Source organism: Zingiber officinale, chromosome 6A (assembly GCF_018446385.1).
Source record: "Zingiber officinale cultivar Zhangliang chromosome 6A, Zo_v1.1, whole genome shotgun sequence".
In the NCBI taxonomy this organism is placed as follows: domain Eukaryota; kingdom Viridiplantae; phylum Streptophyta; class Magnoliopsida; order Zingiberales; family Zingiberaceae; genus Zingiber; species Zingiber officinale.
The window spans coordinates 73316997-73335271 of NC_055997.1; the positions used below are offsets into that span (position 1 = coordinate 73316997).

Below are 18275 nucleotides of genomic sequence, written 5' to 3' on the forward strand. Positions count from 1 at the left end.
TAGGAAACATTAAATATTCAATTTCAATTGATAAATTTAACACTTGCTGGCAATGAAAATATTATCGGTAAAGTAAAGAAAAATTTTCAATCATAATTTTAATTTTACATATAGTCTCCAATCATAAAAAATTTTATTTTCATTCTCTGCATGTAAAATTTTATTTTCTCCAATTCCCTCATATAAATATTGTTACTTAATTGCCCCTCAAATTTTTTAGTTACAAAAGGTCAAAAAATAAGTATAATTCCTTTTAAAATCAACACTTTACATTAGAATCGAGTATATTTTCTATAAAATTGAGCACCACTTTTTTCCTGCTATAATATAATTCCTCCTAAATTCAGCATCATTTAAAGAAAATTTAGTATATTTTCTATCCAATTGAGTATCATTTAAAGAAAATCTAGTATATTTTTCATTCAATTGAGATAGAAAAAGTATCGTGCTTAATTTGATAGAAAATATACTAGATTCTAGTTTAATATACTGAATTTAAGAGAAACTATACTCATTTTTAGACTTTTTATACTTAAAATATCAGGGGTGATTAGGTAAATATGTTTGATTAGGGAGTGGAAACAAAGAATTTTTCCAATGGGGACTACATGTAAAATTTTGTTTGCTAATGGGGACTGCATACAAATTTTCCCAAAAATTATCCTAGAAACTCCGACAAGAATCTATGATCGCCATATGGGCTAAACACAAAGCCAATGCGTGATAATTAAGGGCAACTTAGTTAATAACAACTAAGTGGAACTAATATTAGCTTGAACTTAAGCAACCACTACAGAATATGATTAACAATGGAAACAAGGGTGCTTGATTGGGTTTAATGAAAATGGAAAATGAGAAAGAAATGGAAATTTAGGGGGTGTTTGGTTAAATGATGGGAATGACTATGAGTATGAGTTTGATAGTAGGGTGGAATGAGAATAGGAATAGAAATGAAACCCATCAAGTTATATGAGTTTGATTGATTCTCATAAATCTGGTAATCATTCCCAAAATGTGATTCCCAAACCCATAATTCAAACATTATCTTTTACTATTATTCTATTCCCTCATTCCCAAATCCATCAACCAAACACCCCCTTAGTGCTTGGTTTAGAAAATTAGTGGTGGATCCACATATTCAATCCCAAATGAGCCATTACTTAACCCATTAGGGATATGAAAACCTCTCTATTCTTATTCTACACTTTTATTATTTCCATTCTCATTCTCTTCTCTAACCCAGCGCACCCTAATACTGAAATATGTAAATAAGGAGAGGAATGCCCAAAGATAATTAATAACTTTTATATTATATAATCCTGAAAAAATAGTTGATCCTAGATAAGAGATTTTTTTTTAAAAATATATAATACAAATATGCACTTTTTTATTTTTATTAATTTAAAAGATTATAACAATTAATATCAGATGATGAATACTAAATCCATGCACTACGATTATACTATGAATATTAAATAAATATCAAAATCTTATTATGATGTCTTATTATTTCTTAATTGATCATTGGAGAAAACACAAAAAAAAAATTGTCTTTAAAAAAAAATTCTTAATTGATCGTTATAATACCGTCCATAAGTCAGCAATGAGCAGTAATTCATCACGAATAAGATTTACAAAACTAAAATTAAAAATATATATATAAAAGTTAGCTAGGAATGTGGCGAAGGGGAAGAGGCGATGAGGGCGTAGAGGAGTTCATTCCATGTGTCGGGCAGACCGGGAAGGCACCAGTGGATGCAGTCGGCGAAGTTGGCCGGGTCCGCCTGCTGCTCCGCCGTCAGTAGCTTCCCCTGCCGCAACGTGTGCACCGACGTGTGTGCCTCCTTCCGGTACTCCGACATAGCCGTTATCTTCACGAACCTCACTGGCACCTTCTTCCTCAGCCTCCTGATCACGTTCTCCGCCTCCACGTACAGCCGCCAGTCCGTTCCCACCTCCAGCGGCCGTGTCCGGTTTGCCGCCACCACCGGCTCCATCTCCAGCGCGCACTTTATCCCCTTGGGGTTTTCCCAGTCCATGCTACTGCAATACACGTTACCAAATCAATGCATGTTTCAGGCCGAACGCCGTTACATCCAAATAAAATAAAATAAAAAATAAATAAAAACAGGAGGGACTTGTTTTATGCATAAAATTAGTTGGCACAAGTGGTGACTGCACTTTGGCCAATTTTTTTTTATTGAATCCATTGGCTTTAATTTTGAGAACACTTTAGGGATGTCCATATAGTTTATTTTCTTTTTAGACAAGCCCCTGTAGTTTTCGGTTTATTGTTTTACCTCCTGATTTTATTTTTTTTCCAAGCGAGACACCCTTTGCCATCAACATAATGAAAGGGGACATGAATTGAGTCACTCGCATTTAATAGCATAATAAATGTGAAATTGAAAAATGTGAACTCGAGCATAATAGAAAAATAGAGATGTTTATGTTGGCCCAACGGAAATATAAGCATCTAGTCAAGCTTCACGTTTGACATTGCATGTTTAACGTGACAGATGAATATCTGTTGATGATGCGACAGACACATTTTCGAATTCAACGACTAGATCTTCTATTAGATTTTTACAATCCTGGATCAGACAGCTTAGGTCAATCAACCACGAGATTTATAAACCTCGCATGTGTCAACATCTTCTTCACTTCGCGTGTCTTCGTCTTCGAGCTTCCCAACGATGTTTCGCTTCTGCTTCTTCTTCGACGATTCGGTCTGTAAGCCTCTTCATCTCTTCATTCAAATTTTTTCGTCGTTCTTTGTCATCCTCCTCATTTTCGATGGCAAGCTCTTGACAACCCTCTGCCTCCATCCTCGAGCTCTGATACACTTCCATTAAGTCCAGGTTCGACGGAAGCGACACTGAGAGCTTGAAATCTGCTGATTAGTTTCTTCCCGATTAGCAAATTGTTTTTCTTTCTGCTTCCAACCGACCGCATGAACCACCATCAAATTTTCTATGTTTTCTTAGGAATCAGTTTACCGTCGATCTACGATTCCCAATCCACCCTTTTTTCCCCGTTTGTCAATATTTTCGAATTTCTCTTTATCAATTAGCATTAAACTCCTTTCGGCTGCTGTGTGTGATCGTCGTCCTGTTCCGCCTGCACGACATTCCTCTGAACCCTCAACTCTTCTATTATTTATATTATCCGTAATTATCTGACCCGGGGACTTTTCTTTTAAAAGCTCGAGTGGGCTTAATTTTCTTTGATAAGGTGTCCTCCAACAATCATTTAAGAGCGGCCAACTTTTCCGATCAGCTGACAACTAGAAGTGTCGAATCCTCCGGAGCTCAAGAAGTACAAAAGCCATTCGGAATACCTCCATGCAGCTTCAAGCTTGGCCGATCAAGAATACTATATCCACAAATTACTGCTGGAGGACATCCTCTACGTGTTCGACCTGAGCCCAATTCACACGAAGCTTCCGTCCACTTTAGATATGTTCTTTCTTCTCCCAACCTTTAAATTTAACTAATTTTTCCTCCTTTTGTGTAGCTCAAATTATGTTGCGAGCGCGTCTAGCTGGTAAGTACAAGCTTGTGAATGCAGAGATCAACACTACAATCGTGGTCGAGCTAGAGAGCCACAGTTTGCATCCGGTTAACTCCAACGAGGATCCCCTCGACGATAAGGAGAGAACACGAGTGCTAGGGAGTGGAGCTGGTGCCAACCAGATAGCAGTCAATGGAGCAGTAGGTACTACTGACCTTCCTCCCGAACGACCGTCGATGGTCCATATTATGGTCACCTCAGAGTCGACCACATCAGGCGAACCCCTTCGCCAACGCAAGAGACGCCGAGCGGAGGGGTCGTCCCGATCTACAACCTCTACCTTGCAGACCCCAACAACGGTTGTCTCCTAACCCTCCTCCGAGCGGGGTAAGACCTCATTTTCGCCTCTCGAGCAGGGAATCGTGAAATTCCCTACGTCCACATCATCCGATCGGACACTATCGGTATTCGGGCTATCTCAAAGGAACAATTTATGCGCCGTCGATCGCATTCATGCCATCGCTTGAGTCAGTGACGCAGGTGTCCCGCATCCAACCAATTCCAATGTCCCGATCCTCTGGCAAGGCGACTTCCGACCCCTCCGACCTGAGCAACCAGAAGCAAATAATGACAATCATCCGTTTACCAACGAACGAGTATCATAGCGCGAACGACCCAATGTCTTTCACCTCCGAGCATTAGATCAAAATTTAAGGGCCGCTCGCCCAGATATGGGCCGACGCTCGAACTCGCGCGACGATCATCTCTACGGGGAAGCTCGCCAACAGTCACACTCAGATATCCATTGAGGTATATACGCTGCTTTTATTACATTTCATCCGTTCGACTCTTATATATTTTTTTGTTGTTGTAGTTTTCGATTGAGAGCCTAACCATGTGTCACAAGCTCGCTTATTTAGAGCACGAAGTCCAGCAGCTACATGCTCTGAATGACCAATCAACTGCTTCACATGAGCAAGTGTAGCAGATGAGCATCGAACTGGCCCAATTAAGGGCCGATCTAAATAAGAACTCTGGGCGACTGGAAGTGGAGAGGAGTAAAAGCGTCGAGTAGGCTATACAATTAGCTCAACTCAATAAGCATACCACCTCCTTTGAAGTAAAAATACACTCGACCACCACTAAGAAGCTTCATGCCATTGAAGATCTAAAAATCAAGAACAAAAAATTTCGGATGTTGGTACAAAACCTAAAGGGGTGAAGGCTTCGCTGAACACCCAGTGAGAAGACAGGTCGGTCGATCGTTCTGTATCAAAAGCCTAGCTCGACGACAAGGATGAGGAGATGACCAAGTTAAAAGCAGAGCAATAGGTATCCCAAGTGGCTCTCGAAACTTATCAGAGTGGTGAGTCCAACCGAATTAAACTCATGAAGCGAACCTACCTCCGCTTGGACACCTTCAATTACAAGGTCACCGATCAAGCGCTCTGTCTTTTCAACCACTCAAATGACGGGACACTTGACCAACTGAAGGACGACAGCTACATTCCAACCGCTCTAACAAGCAAGGTCATCATCCAAGACAAGATGACTAAGTCGCTATCAGACAATATTTTAGATTATCTTGAGTGAGCCTGCTCATGCGAGTTTTGTCTCATTTTGTATTGCCTTTCGAGAACTTATAAAAATTACAAGTATTAATGATTGATCGTCTGTATGACACACGTTATTGTTTGATGTCACTCCTTCGTGTTGTGTCGTTTGACACTTCTTTATTTTATTTTTTGCTTTATCCTTGCGATACCCCCGCTCAAGATAGAAAAGGATTATGAACCATTTACCATTTTACGAAAAACTTCCAAGTGTGGCTTCATGGCCCATTGATCGGTGTTGTACTATTCACTTAGATAAGCCGTTTTCCATTAGTCTCGAGTTTATAACCGTCGCTCGATTGTTGAAGACGCAAACTTGGATTTAAGGCCGTTGACGTGCGTAGATAAGAATTTAAGATCATCGCTTAACGATCAGTGAGGACTGAGATTTAACATCGCCACTCGACGATTGACGAAGATTGAAATGTAACGTCGCCGCTTGACGATCGATGAAGACGAGAGTTTAAAATCGTCTCTCGACCGTTGATGACGATTGGGATTTAACGTCGCGGCTCGACGATTGATGAAGATGAGAGTTTAACATCGTCGCTTGACGATCAATGAAGACGAAAAATAAAGGTCGTTGCTTGAATGTTGATGACGATTGAGGTTTAACGTCATCGTTCGACTTTTAACTTGGTCGATTGGCTCAAGAGTTTGAAAAACTATGTGTTTTTATTCATGTTTATCTTGCATCCATAAAGCACATACACATATACAAGTACATTAGATATTCACTCGCGCGCCTCTCACCCGACCCTATAAGAGTGGATATGATTCACGCTCCACGACCGTTTGAGCTGTTTTGAGTCTTCATCATTCACAAGTAATAGATTCCTGAACGAAGTTTCTGTACAACCTTATAAGATCCCACCCATGACACCTTGAGCTTAGTAACGTTGCTAATAGATTTTATTCTCTTCCACACCATATCGTTGACTTAGAAGCAGCTCGAGATCACTCTTCGATTGTAATTCTGCTTCATAAGCTGCCAATATGCCATCAACCGAATGGTAGCCTTATCCCATGCTTCATACATTAAATCGAGCTCCATGAATCTTCGCTCAGCGTTCCTCTCGTCGTAGAACTACACTCGATCGAATTCTATTCCGACCTTCACGGGGACCACCGCTTCAACGCCATACATCAGATGAAATGGTATTATACCAGTCACCTCCTTTGGAATCGTACGGAGGGCCCACAGAATACCAAAGAGCTCGTCGACCCAACTACCTCCTGCGTAGTCGAGCCGAGCTCGTAAACCTCTGCGGATCTCCCGGTTAGTAACCTCTGTCTGACCATTGCTTTCGTGGTAGGCCACAGAGATAAAAGTTTGCTAAATGCCATAACTTTCGCACCACTCTCCGAGCCTCCGACTAGTGAATTGCCTTCCGTTGTCCGAGATGAGCCGACGATAAATGCCAAACCGACACAGGATATTCTGTCAGATGAATTTAATACCTATCTATTTACTTACTAGCGACTCGACCTCCACCCACTTTGAGAAGTAATTTATCGCGACGAGCAGAAATCTTCGTTGAACGATCGCCATGAAAAATGACTCAATAATGTTTATGTCCCATTGGTCGAACCAACAAGACACCGTGACCACATTCTTCTCCTCGATCGGTCAGTGTGAGATATTGTGATACTTTTGGCAGAACAGATAGATCGCAACCGTTCGAGCGACATCCTCTTGGAGAGTATGCCAAACTTATCCGACCAGAAGAATCTTTCGAGCCAGCGAATGACCATCCAAATTACTTCCGCAAGAACCTTAGTGCATTTCTTGGAGGATGTACTCTACGTCTTCCGACCACACACATTTAAGCAATGACCTCAAGAAAATCCGTTTATAAAGCTGATCCTCGATCAACATAAATTGTACGGCTCTCTTTTTCAATAGGCAAGCTACTTCCTAATCGGACGATGCGACACCCGATCGGAGGAACTCTATGAATGTCATCCTCTAGTCGCTCAAGAAAATTATCGTTTCCATCCTATCGATATGCGCCACCGATGAAACTTATTTGATCGACTTCTCTATCCCGATCGGCGACAATGAACTGGCTAACTTCACCAACTCGTCTGCTACTAGATTGTCTGATCGAGGGATCTTCTATATAATGACTTCTTGAAAATTTACTTTTAGCTTCTCAAAAGTTTCTGCGTACAGCTTAAATTAGGTGCTACTTATCTCAAACGCCCCTAATAACTGCCGAGCAACCAACTGAGAGTTCGAGTAAATGAGGCACTGACATGTCGCAATGCCTATAAGCCGACTATCAATGCTTCATATTCAACTTCATTATTGATGGCCCGATAATCCATCCGAACAGAAATTTATATTCGATCCTCCCATGATGAAATTAATAATATGCCGATCTTGCTGCCCATGACAATCGACTTCGTGCTATTATCCCGAGCAGATACTCGATCCGCTCGATCACCCTGCATAGTCGAGCGACTTACAACTAAAGTGCAGGCTCTTGCACTTAGCATTCGACCATCGATTATTAACACTCGACCAGCGCCTGTTGTTGTTGCTCCACTATTTTCGCCGCTCGGGCTTGTATCAAAATGTCGGACTCCTCTTGCATCAGCATCACTATTGTAAATCATTCAGTGTTTTCCATCTTCCAATTCAGATACAAATTGTGTTCCCACAAACAACGTTAAAATGATCTTGTCCGAAAGTGCGACGTTAGAAAACTGGAAGGTAGCAACTTTGTTAACCAAACATGGACTTCGCTCTGCTTTACAAAATAAAAGACGTCAATACTGAACCAGAAAAAGAGTCTCGAACATTGACCCTTTGATGCTCAAATCAGTTACCGAAATGTGGAGAAAAATGGAGCAACAATAACAATAACAACAGTAGAATTCAAGAATAACACATACCTCCACTGATGAGAAACCCCTTTTTATATAGAGTCCTTGATGGACAACATGCACACTTTTCAAAGCATAGGCATGCTCCCCCATATGTCCCTTATCAAAAAAATACTTCTAACACCATAATTTAATAAGACATGCATATCCCTGACATGACAGTAAAAGCTTCTATCGTACGATCAACAAGTCGACAATGCCTTGTGTCAACGACACTATTTCCCAAAGGCATATCGAGATATTATAATGATCTCGTTGCTTGACTGAGCAGGATAATCACTCGACCAGGACTTCGCTTCGTCCATGACCAAGTCCCACTACTAGGCCGAGCGATATATCCACTCGACCGGGACTCCTCCGTTATGTCGACCTCCGTGATTCTTCTATGCGGTAATCGAATAATAACATATCTTCCTCAGTTTAGACCAACTATATGATCTCTTTCGACATCCTGCTGCTCCGTATTAATCGACTATCTTGTATATCATCTCGAACCAAATAGTATTCGACTCGATCCCCTCTCCTGCCAATCGTGGCCTGACCACCCGATCGACCACTACAATCATCCTCCGATCAACCCTTTGACACCCAAGCATTTACCATCTTAACTTTGACATTCACCTAGATAGTTAACCTGGTACCAAATAGACCTCCCTCCATTACCACGTTACTAAGTATTTTATTTCCATCGTCACATCTACAATGCATGTGTTTCTTATACTTACACACTCTTACATGTGAAATAATAATATTACCCTACCTTAAACTTTGCCAAAAATATATAAACTACCTGCAAATTAAACTATATAATTGGTGGATAATTGCACCAGCATTAACATCATATGCTTCTTGTGCAGACATGATATTTAAATTGCACGAAAGAATTAAAAACCACTAGTGATGCCAACAAGGTCTCTATACGCGTTACCATGCAATTCTCATATTCTTAGATCAGCTCACTAGCGATGTCATGGTTACGAGTGGAGTCACTATGCATGTATGGAAGCTCCCGTGATGGAAGGTTGAATCCTTAGTCCAAAGACTTGCCAAATCAATTACACTCTTCTTGCTCATGCATAATATAAGTTCTTCGTACTAATCACTATCTATGTCAACAAAAAGTCCCGCCATAGTCCTCACATGTGTTATAGCCAACATGCGGCAATTCTCAAATGCCCCTTACTGGCTCACCCTTTGTTACGATTACCAGCAGAGGAGTCTTTTATTGAAAGAAAAGTAAAACTAAAAGGGTATCTTCACGAAGTTAAAACTATAAAGGAAATTTAGAACTATAGGGGGGTTAAAGCTAATTTTTCTCTTATAATATACTATAGTGACTTTTCTAAAGCTTGCGAAGGAATCTAATTCTATTCCCTCTTTAATCATCGAGTTGCTTCGAGTTAGTGCAGATTCCCCTCCTATCATTTTCCAATTCGAACTGTCCGGTGGTCCTGACGAGGACGTTATACGTTGGATCGATATAAATTTGGATGCATTTGGCGCTTCTTTCCAACTCATCACCATCACGTCTTCCATTGGCTTCTTCTTCAAGCCATCCCGAGTTGAATTGTAGCTCAATTATATCGCTGTGACTACGTCAGCGATGCACACTTTGAAGCCGATGGATGGGTAAATCAGTTAACCATCATGCAAAATTACTTCTCCGGAGAGAATTGTGGAGGAGATTCCTCATTGAAACGAACTAAAAATTGGATTTTGGAGAGAAAAATGAGTATCTTTGTGGGGGTTCGAGACTGAAATGAAATAAAAATTGAACCTACTTGATGTGGTTGGGAGACATGCTCATGAAGAACGCCATGGTTCGGTTGGGATTCACGTTGTTCTGCACCCATTTCGCCCACGTATTCATCACTCGCCGGTACGCCACTGGTCGGTCAACCTCAACGTACTTCTTCGATCCCTTCTTGAAGGATCCTCGCCTGTTTTGATCCAAATCAGAAGCCAAGCCTCACAAATTTCGAATCGGAACTAAATACGATCGAGTTTCTCACAGGACTTTCATGGCGGGGTTGTTCAACCACCAGATGTAGCTGTTGAAGACGAGGTAATCCACGTTCTTCCAGTGCTCGCCGTGCTTATCGATCGATTTGGGCATGATGATCCGTTTCTGGATGCTGTGGATTTTGGGATCGTCGGAGTTCGACTCGACCAGGAACGGCGCCCAGTAGAACTCCACCGTCGCATTGTAATCCTACACGCCCAATTCAATTTGATTAACGAAGAACGAAGAAGATTTAACAAATTAGGGTTCGAATTGATAACCTCGAGCCGGAAGATGTTGAGCGATCCATTCTTGGTGAGAGATTTCTTGTTCCACGGCGCGATCGATTGAACCAAGCAGACCATCGACTCCCATTGATTCCGGTTCAGGGAATCGCCGACGAACATGAAACGCTTCCCACGCAACCGCTCGAGGAAGAGTCTTGCTTCGAACCTTGATTAAAAAGACGCATCTTGAGTTACTCGAAACCGGCCATGTGGGACTAAATTTCATCCCGAGAGTGAGGTGCTCAGAGTGGTTTTTCGGCGATGTGGGCTAAAAAATGGTACCTTGGCAGAGCGCAGTGGTTGGGCTGCCAACGCCACTTCTGGAAGCTGTCGTCTCGCCGGCCGTTCCTCAAACACGTCACTTGCTCCGTCAAGAACGTACACTCCGACTCCTTGTATAACGGGTAGTTGACGTCGTCGTACACCCACCCGCCGTCAAACAGGTCACAGCTTTCCGGCACGTCGAGAATCGTTCGCCGCTGCTCCTCCCTCTCCAGCTGCAGATTTTCTTGAAGTACTTCTTTTGCGACGACAATATGAGAGTCGACCTCGAGCACGGCGTGATCCTTCTTTTCCGGGGCCGACGGAGACTCGGCCATCCGAACGTCGACCACAACGTCAACGGGAACTGTGGACTTGTGGGTTAGTTTGTCTTCTTCTTTTTCCTTAATCTCCGGCTCTATGGTCTCAATTGTGGAGAATTCCTTCGGCGACTTAGCTACGTTGCTGGAAGGATACTGAGCGACCAACGTCACGTCGTCGTTCTGCATGAGCGTGAACAGGAGCAGCGCCGTCGAGATGACGACAAAAACAGAGTACTTACTTATCTTCCGGCCACTGCCTCTGCCGGCGTCGGACGAGGATCGGTGCTTGAAGTCCATCATCTCCGCCGCTAAAAGAGGCAGTTTCCGGCGAGGCATCGTGGTCTCCACGCCTTCTCTTCGGAGCGTATTCTGGTAAACAAAAGGAGACGGAGGAGAAGGAGGATGTAAAAGAAGGAGGTGTCGAAGGAATCGTTCAGCTATTAATTACTTTTCATATTTTAATCTCCAGCACGAAGAAAACTCAATGGCTATGCAACGGAGAAGTTTCTGAAAAGGAAAGGAGAATGGGTGATCTTAATCATACATGGTTAATCAATGTTTTTTGGCTGATTAAAATTGTACTTTCGGCTGATCAAAAAGCAAAAACTATCTTTGCCATTTCTCAGTGAATTTTTTAAACTCTTTTACTAGCTATCATATATAGAATGAGCTATGAAATTCTTAAGAAAAAATCTTAAAAAAAATTCTTAAAGATAGACACATAAATGATGGGATTTATCATTTTATTTTTTATGGGTCCCATCATTTATGTATTTATCCTTAAAAATTTTCCTTGAAATTTTTTATTAAGAATATCATTTCTATATATACTATATCTGAATTAAACAACTATTATAAACAGAAAAAAAACTGAAAATAATTACTTAATATCAGTACGGTAACTCAGCAGTTATATTTATGTAAATAATTTAAGATATTTATAATAAAAAATATTTAAGGTCAACTGAAAACAATGATTTAGAGACGGAAATTTATGGCAAATAATTTCCATCCTAAAATTGTAATAAGTTTAGCAACAAAAATAAATTTCGACCCAAATTAACAACTCAATCTGCAATAAAATATTTTTGTCGAAAATTTTCAACGAAAACTATTTTCATCACAAAATTCATCCAAGATTCTGGGACAAATTCTGGATTCGTCCCAGATTTTGAAACAAATTTAGGATTCGTCCCAAAATCTGGGATGAATCCAAAATTCATCCCAGATTAAAAATTTTTTAGAAATATTAAAAAAATATATTAGGGACGAATCTTAGGTTCGTCCCCAATTCTGGGACGAATCTTGGACTCGTCCCAAAATCGAAATGTTTAAAAAAAAAAGGAAAAATAATCGGAAGTTTTAAATATGGATCTAGAGACATCAAAATTTTATGATAAAAGTTTTTACGTGTTCGTATCATTCTCCTGATCATAAAAATGTCCTCACCTATAATTTTGACCTAATATTTTGAGTGTGGTGATTTTTTAATCTGAATTTGACGTAAGTCGGAATAAAAAATCACCACACAAAATATATTAGGTTAAATTATGGATAAGGATATATTTACAATCGATACAAAATTAGGAACTCATAAAAATTTGTTTCATGAAATTTCGACATCTCTAGATCCATATTTAGTACTTCCGATTAATTTTTCTTTTCTTTTTTATTTTTTTAAATCTGGGACGAATCCTGGATTCGTCCCAAATTTTGGGGCGAATCCAGGAAATTGTCCCAAATTCTGGAATGAAGCCAGGATTCGTCTCAGATTTAAAAAAAATAAAAAAATAGAAAAATCATTCGAAAGTCACAAATATGGATCTAGAGATCTCAGAATTTGATGAAACAAGTTTCTATGGGTTTCTAATTTTCTTCTCATCATGAAAATATCATAATCCAGAATTTTAACCTAATATATTGAGCGTGGTAATTTTTTTAACACGAGTATGACCTAATTTGTGTAAAAAAAATCGCCCCACTCAATATATTAGGGTAAAATTATGGATGAGGACATATTAATGATCGGTACAAAATTAGAAACTCATAGAAACTTATTTCATAAAATTATGAGATCTCTAGGTTCATATTTCGGGTTTCCGAATGATTTTTCTATTTTTTTATTTTTTTTTAAATCTGGGACGAATCCAGGATTAGTACCAGATTTAAAAAAAAATAAAAAAAAATAGAAAAATCATTCAGAAGCCTCAAATATGGACCAAGAGATATCGAAATTTAATGAAACAAATTTCTATGGATTCCTAATTTTCTCCTCATTATGAAAATATCATAATCTAGAATTTTAACCTAATATATTGAGTGTGGTGATTTTTTTAACATGAGTATGACCTAATTCGTGTTAAAAAATCACCCCACTCAATATATTATGTTAAAATTATGGATGATGACATATTTATGATCGGTACAAAATTAGGAACCCATCGAAACTTGTTTCATGAAAATTTGTTATTTCTAAGTTCATATTTGGGGTTTCCGAATGATTTTTCTATTTTTTTATTTATTTTAAATCTGGGACGAATTCCTGGATTCATCTCAAATTTTGGGACGAATTCTTGGATTTGTCCCAGATTTAAAAAAAAATTAGAAAAATCATTCAAAAGCTCCAAATATGGACCTAGAGATATCAGAATTTCATGAAATAAGTTTCCATGGGTTCCTAATTTTCTCCTCATCATGAAAATATCATAATCCAAAATTTTAACCTAATATATTGAGTGTGGTGATTTTTTTAACATGATTATGACCTAATTCATGTTAAAAAATCACCTCACTCAATATATTACGTTAAAGTTATGGATGAAGATATTTTTTAGATCAAGAGAAAATTGTAAATCCATAGAAACTTATTTCATAAAATTCTGACATCTCTAGGTCCTTATATAGTGAAACATAGATAGTTTACTATTAATTAGATATGTTAACGTTCAATGCATATTTAAATATGTGTCTAACACATAAAATATAGACCTATAGATGTCAGAATTTCATGAAACAAGAGTCTATGAGTTTCTAATTTTCTCTTGATCATAAATATATCCCCATCCTTAATTTAAAAATAATATTGAATATTATGAATTTTTTAACCTGAATTAGGTCAAATTTATATTAAAAAATCACCACACAAAATATATTAGGGTAAAATTATGGATGAGGATATATTTACGATCGGTACAAAATTAGGAACCCATAAAAACTTATTTCATAAAATTTTGAGATCTCTAGGTCTATATTTGGGGCTTCCAAATGATTTTTCTATTTTTTTATTTTTTTTAAATCTGGGACGAATCCTAGATTCGTCCCAAATTTTGGGACGAATTCCCAGATTCATCTCAAATTCTATGGGTTCCTAATTTTGTATCAATTGTTAATATGTCCTCATCCATAATTTTACCCTAATATATTGAATGGGGTGATTTTTTAACACGAATTAGGTCATACTCATGTTAAAAAAAATCACCACACACAATATATTAGGTTAAAATTCTGGATTATGATATTTTCATGATGAAGAGAAAATTAGGAACTCATAGAAACTTGTTTCATGAAATTTCAAAATCTCTAGGTCCATATTTGGGCTTTCGAATGATTTTTCTTTTTTTTTTTAAATCTAGGATGAATTCTTTTTTTAAATCTAGGATGAATCCAGGATTCATCCCAGATTTAAAAAAAAAATAAAAAAAATAGTTAGAAGCCCCAAATATGGACCTAGATATCTCGGAATTTCATGAAACAAGTTTCTGTGAGTTCCTAATTTTCTCCTCATCATGAAAATATCATAATCCAGAATTTTAATCTAATATATTGAGTTTGGCATTTTTTTTAACATGATTATGACCTAATTCATGTTAAAAAATCACCCCACTCAATATATTACGTTAAAATTATGGATGAAGATATTTTTAAGATCACGAGAAAATTATAAACCCATAGAAACTTATTTTATGAAATTCCGACATCTCTAGGTCCATATATAGTGAAACATAGATAGTTTACTATTAATTAGATATGTTAATATTCAATGCATGTTTGAATATGTGTCTAACACATAAAATATAGACCTATAGATGTCAGAATTTTATGAAACAAGAGTCTATGAGTTTTTAATTTTCTCCTGATCATAAATATATCCTCATCTGTAATTTAAAAATAATATATTAAGTATTGTGATTTTTTAAAACCTGAATTAGGTCTAATTCAAATTAAAAAAATCACCACACAAAATATATTAGGGTAAAATTATGGATGAGGACATATTAATAATCGGTACAAAATTAGGAACCCATAGAAACTTTTTCATAAAATTCCGAGATCTCTAGATTCATATTTAGGGCTTCCGAATGATTTTTCTACTGTATGGTTGTCATGTAAAAAAAATATTACAGTTTGGTAGCAAAGAGTGATGAAAAAAATCATGTTTATGGTTTCATTTGATATCTAGGGAATAAATATTCAACAACACTTGCAAGGTGCTTCACTGTGATTCTATATTTTAGCTAGACCTTGCTCATGCATGTTAGGTTGATATGGTTGGTATCAGGACGTTGGGTCTAATATGCAATCATATTAGGTCCACTGTATTCGCTAATCAAAAATTTAGTTTGATACCATATGTACCTTCTCGTTGTTTAACCCTTCATAATTATTGAGAGTTTGCATAAATCTAACTACCCTAGGTCCATAAATATGTTTAGACCAAAACCCACTTAAGGACCTAAACTTGTTTGATTACACCCAATGAATGTGTTGTTACTTTTTGGTGTTGTAAGGAGGTAAATTGTGCTATCCATTGCTTATTCAGGGCTTTGAGTGGTGGTCCAACGTTATCATAATTTATGCTTCAATGAGAGCCTGATATGGGATGATATCAGGTCCACATTGGGCCTGATATTATCCCATATCAGGCCCATGTTAGGCCTGATATGGGATAATATTAGACCCAACATGGGCCTGATGTGAGATCATATCAAGTATTGCATGATTTTTGCTTAAAACTTACTTTTACACCATATATACAATTTCCTTGTTCAACCCTTTCTAGTGTTTGGAATTATGGAAAATTACAAATCCTAGGTCCATATCAATTGAATTGTGTCACAACTATTGATAAATTATGAAAATCTAATATGTACACCATATATATCGTTACTTGGTCCCCGTAGCCTTGTGCACCCGGGTAGGCGAAAGAATGCAAGGATCGAGTTGAAACATAATGGGAAGGTAAAAATCAAATGCAGCCGGTGCAAACAACTGGGCCATAATCGAAGGACTTATAGAATGTCGTCAGCTCCTGGTTCTTTACTTACTTGTATAAGTATACAGGAATATTATGCTTGATTTAAATATTTTGTAAGCAGGAGGAGTAGATCCTTATATTTTGTATGCAATGCATCCATAGTGTTGTAAAAAAAATAGTCGTGCAAAAAATATTAATGTTATATCGTTGTTTGTAATATTCATTTTTTAATAAAGTGATATCTATGATATGAGAAGTGTAAACCAATATTAGGAAGGCAGAATTAATACTTCACACCATATATCAATTTTGTAAAATAAAAACTCAGCTAGCAGTTGTGAATATTCAGAAATATAATAGTCTCAGTCTAACTATGCATTTAAAATCAATAGGTTGGGATTGGAAATTTTAAAGTCTTATAAATTTGTTTTAAACTCTAACTAAGTTATGACCTAAACAAAATAAGTGTTGTTGTGCTTGAAAAATATAATAGTACAGTGGTTGCTGCTAATAGAATACAATTCAGGTGCACATGTTTTGTGCCAATTGGTATAGAGCATGAGCTTCATTTGTAAAGGTTAAAACTAAGTTTTGACACCATATATAGATTCTAGAAACTCAAACCTTGATAGGGAAGATGATTTTAGAGAAATCCAAGTACCATAGTGCCATCAGTGGATTTTGACCAAAACCCACTGATGGACCTACACATCTTTGATTGCGCCCATTTCAAGTCTTATGAATTTCTAGTATTCCAAGGACTCCAACGATGTTATCCATTACTAATTTAAAGATCCTTAGAGGTGATCGAATGTTACGAAACATCTCAGCCTTATTGTGGGCCTGATATGATAGAATATCAAGCCCACGTTAGGCTTGATATACTAACATATCATGCCCAACGTTAGGTCTGATAGGTTGGGACTTTGGCCGCTTTGTTCAGCCGATCACTTATAAATTCTGGCTCCATAAATCTAAAACTTGACACCATCTCTTCCTTCTATAAACTATAAACTCACTACAGATTGCGAAAAAGTATAGAAATTCTAGTAGGCTAGGTCCAACAGTAGGTTTTAAGGCTACGACGTGTGATTGGAAATTACTAATAGTAGTGCAATATCGCTTTATCCTCTAACTAAGTTGTCACTAAAAAATAAAATGGTGGTGCTTGGTGTTGTTGTAAATTTAATGATGTTCATTTAAAGAAATCCAATTGGTACAAATGTTCCGTGCCAACTGGCACGGAGGATGTGCTTCATTTGTAAAGGTTAAAACTAAGTTTTGACACCATATATAGATTCTACAAACTCAAACCTTGAGAGGGAAGGTGATTTTAGAGAAATCCAAGTACCGTAGGGCCATCAGTGGATTTTGACTAAAATTCACTGATGGACCTACACATCTCTGATCGAGTCCATTTCAAGTCTTATGAGTTTCTAGTATTCCACGAACTCCAACGGTGCTATCAATTACTAATTTAAAGATTCTTAGAAGTGATCGAACGTTACGAAACGTCTCAGCTTTATTTTGGGCCTGATATACTAACATATCATGCCCAACGTTAGGCCTGATAGGTTGGGACTTTGGCCACTTTGTTCAGCCGATCACTTATAAATTCTTGCTCCATAAATCTAAAACTTGACACCATCTCTCCCTTCTATAAACTATAAACTCACTACAGATTGCGAAAAATTATAGAAATTCCAGTAGGCTAGGTCCAACAGTAGGTTTTAAGGCTACGACGTGTGATTGGAAATTACTAATAGTAGTGCAATATCGCTTTAACCTCTAACTAAGTTGTCACTAAAAAATAAAATGGTGGTGCTTGGTGTTGTTGTAAATTTAATGATGTTCATTTAAAGAAATTCAATTGGTGCAAATGTTCCGTGCCAACTGGCACGGAGGATGAGCTTCATTTGTAAAGGTTAAAACTAAGTTTTGACACCATATATAGATTCTACAAACTCAAACCTTGATAGGGAAGGTGATCTTAGAGAAATCCAAGTACCGTAGGGCCATAAGTGGATTTTGACTAAAATTCACTGATGGACCTACACATCTCTGATCGAGCCCATTTCAAGTCTTACGAGTTTCTAGTATTCCACGAACTCCAACGGTGCTATCAATTAC

General features: G+C 37.9%; 1 protein-coding gene across 1 annotated transcript; it reads right to left on the reverse strand.

Moving 5' to 3' along the window:
• Positions 1-1553: 1553 nt before the first annotated feature.
• LOC121996557 (protein trichome birefringence-like 28) lies at positions 1554-11407 on the reverse strand. Its single transcript, XM_042550561.1, has 5 exons — positions 10590-11407; positions 10302-10473; positions 10031-10230; positions 9800-9958; positions 1554-2043 (listed from the first exon to the last, which is right to left on the reverse strand). Exons 1-5 carry the CDS (start codon positions 11225-11227, stop codon positions 1671-1673), a joined length of 1542 nt encoding a protein of 513 aa, XP_042406495.1. The 5' UTR covers positions 11228-11407; the 3' UTR covers positions 1554-1670.
• Between the last annotated feature and the right edge of the window lie 6868 nt (positions 11408-18275).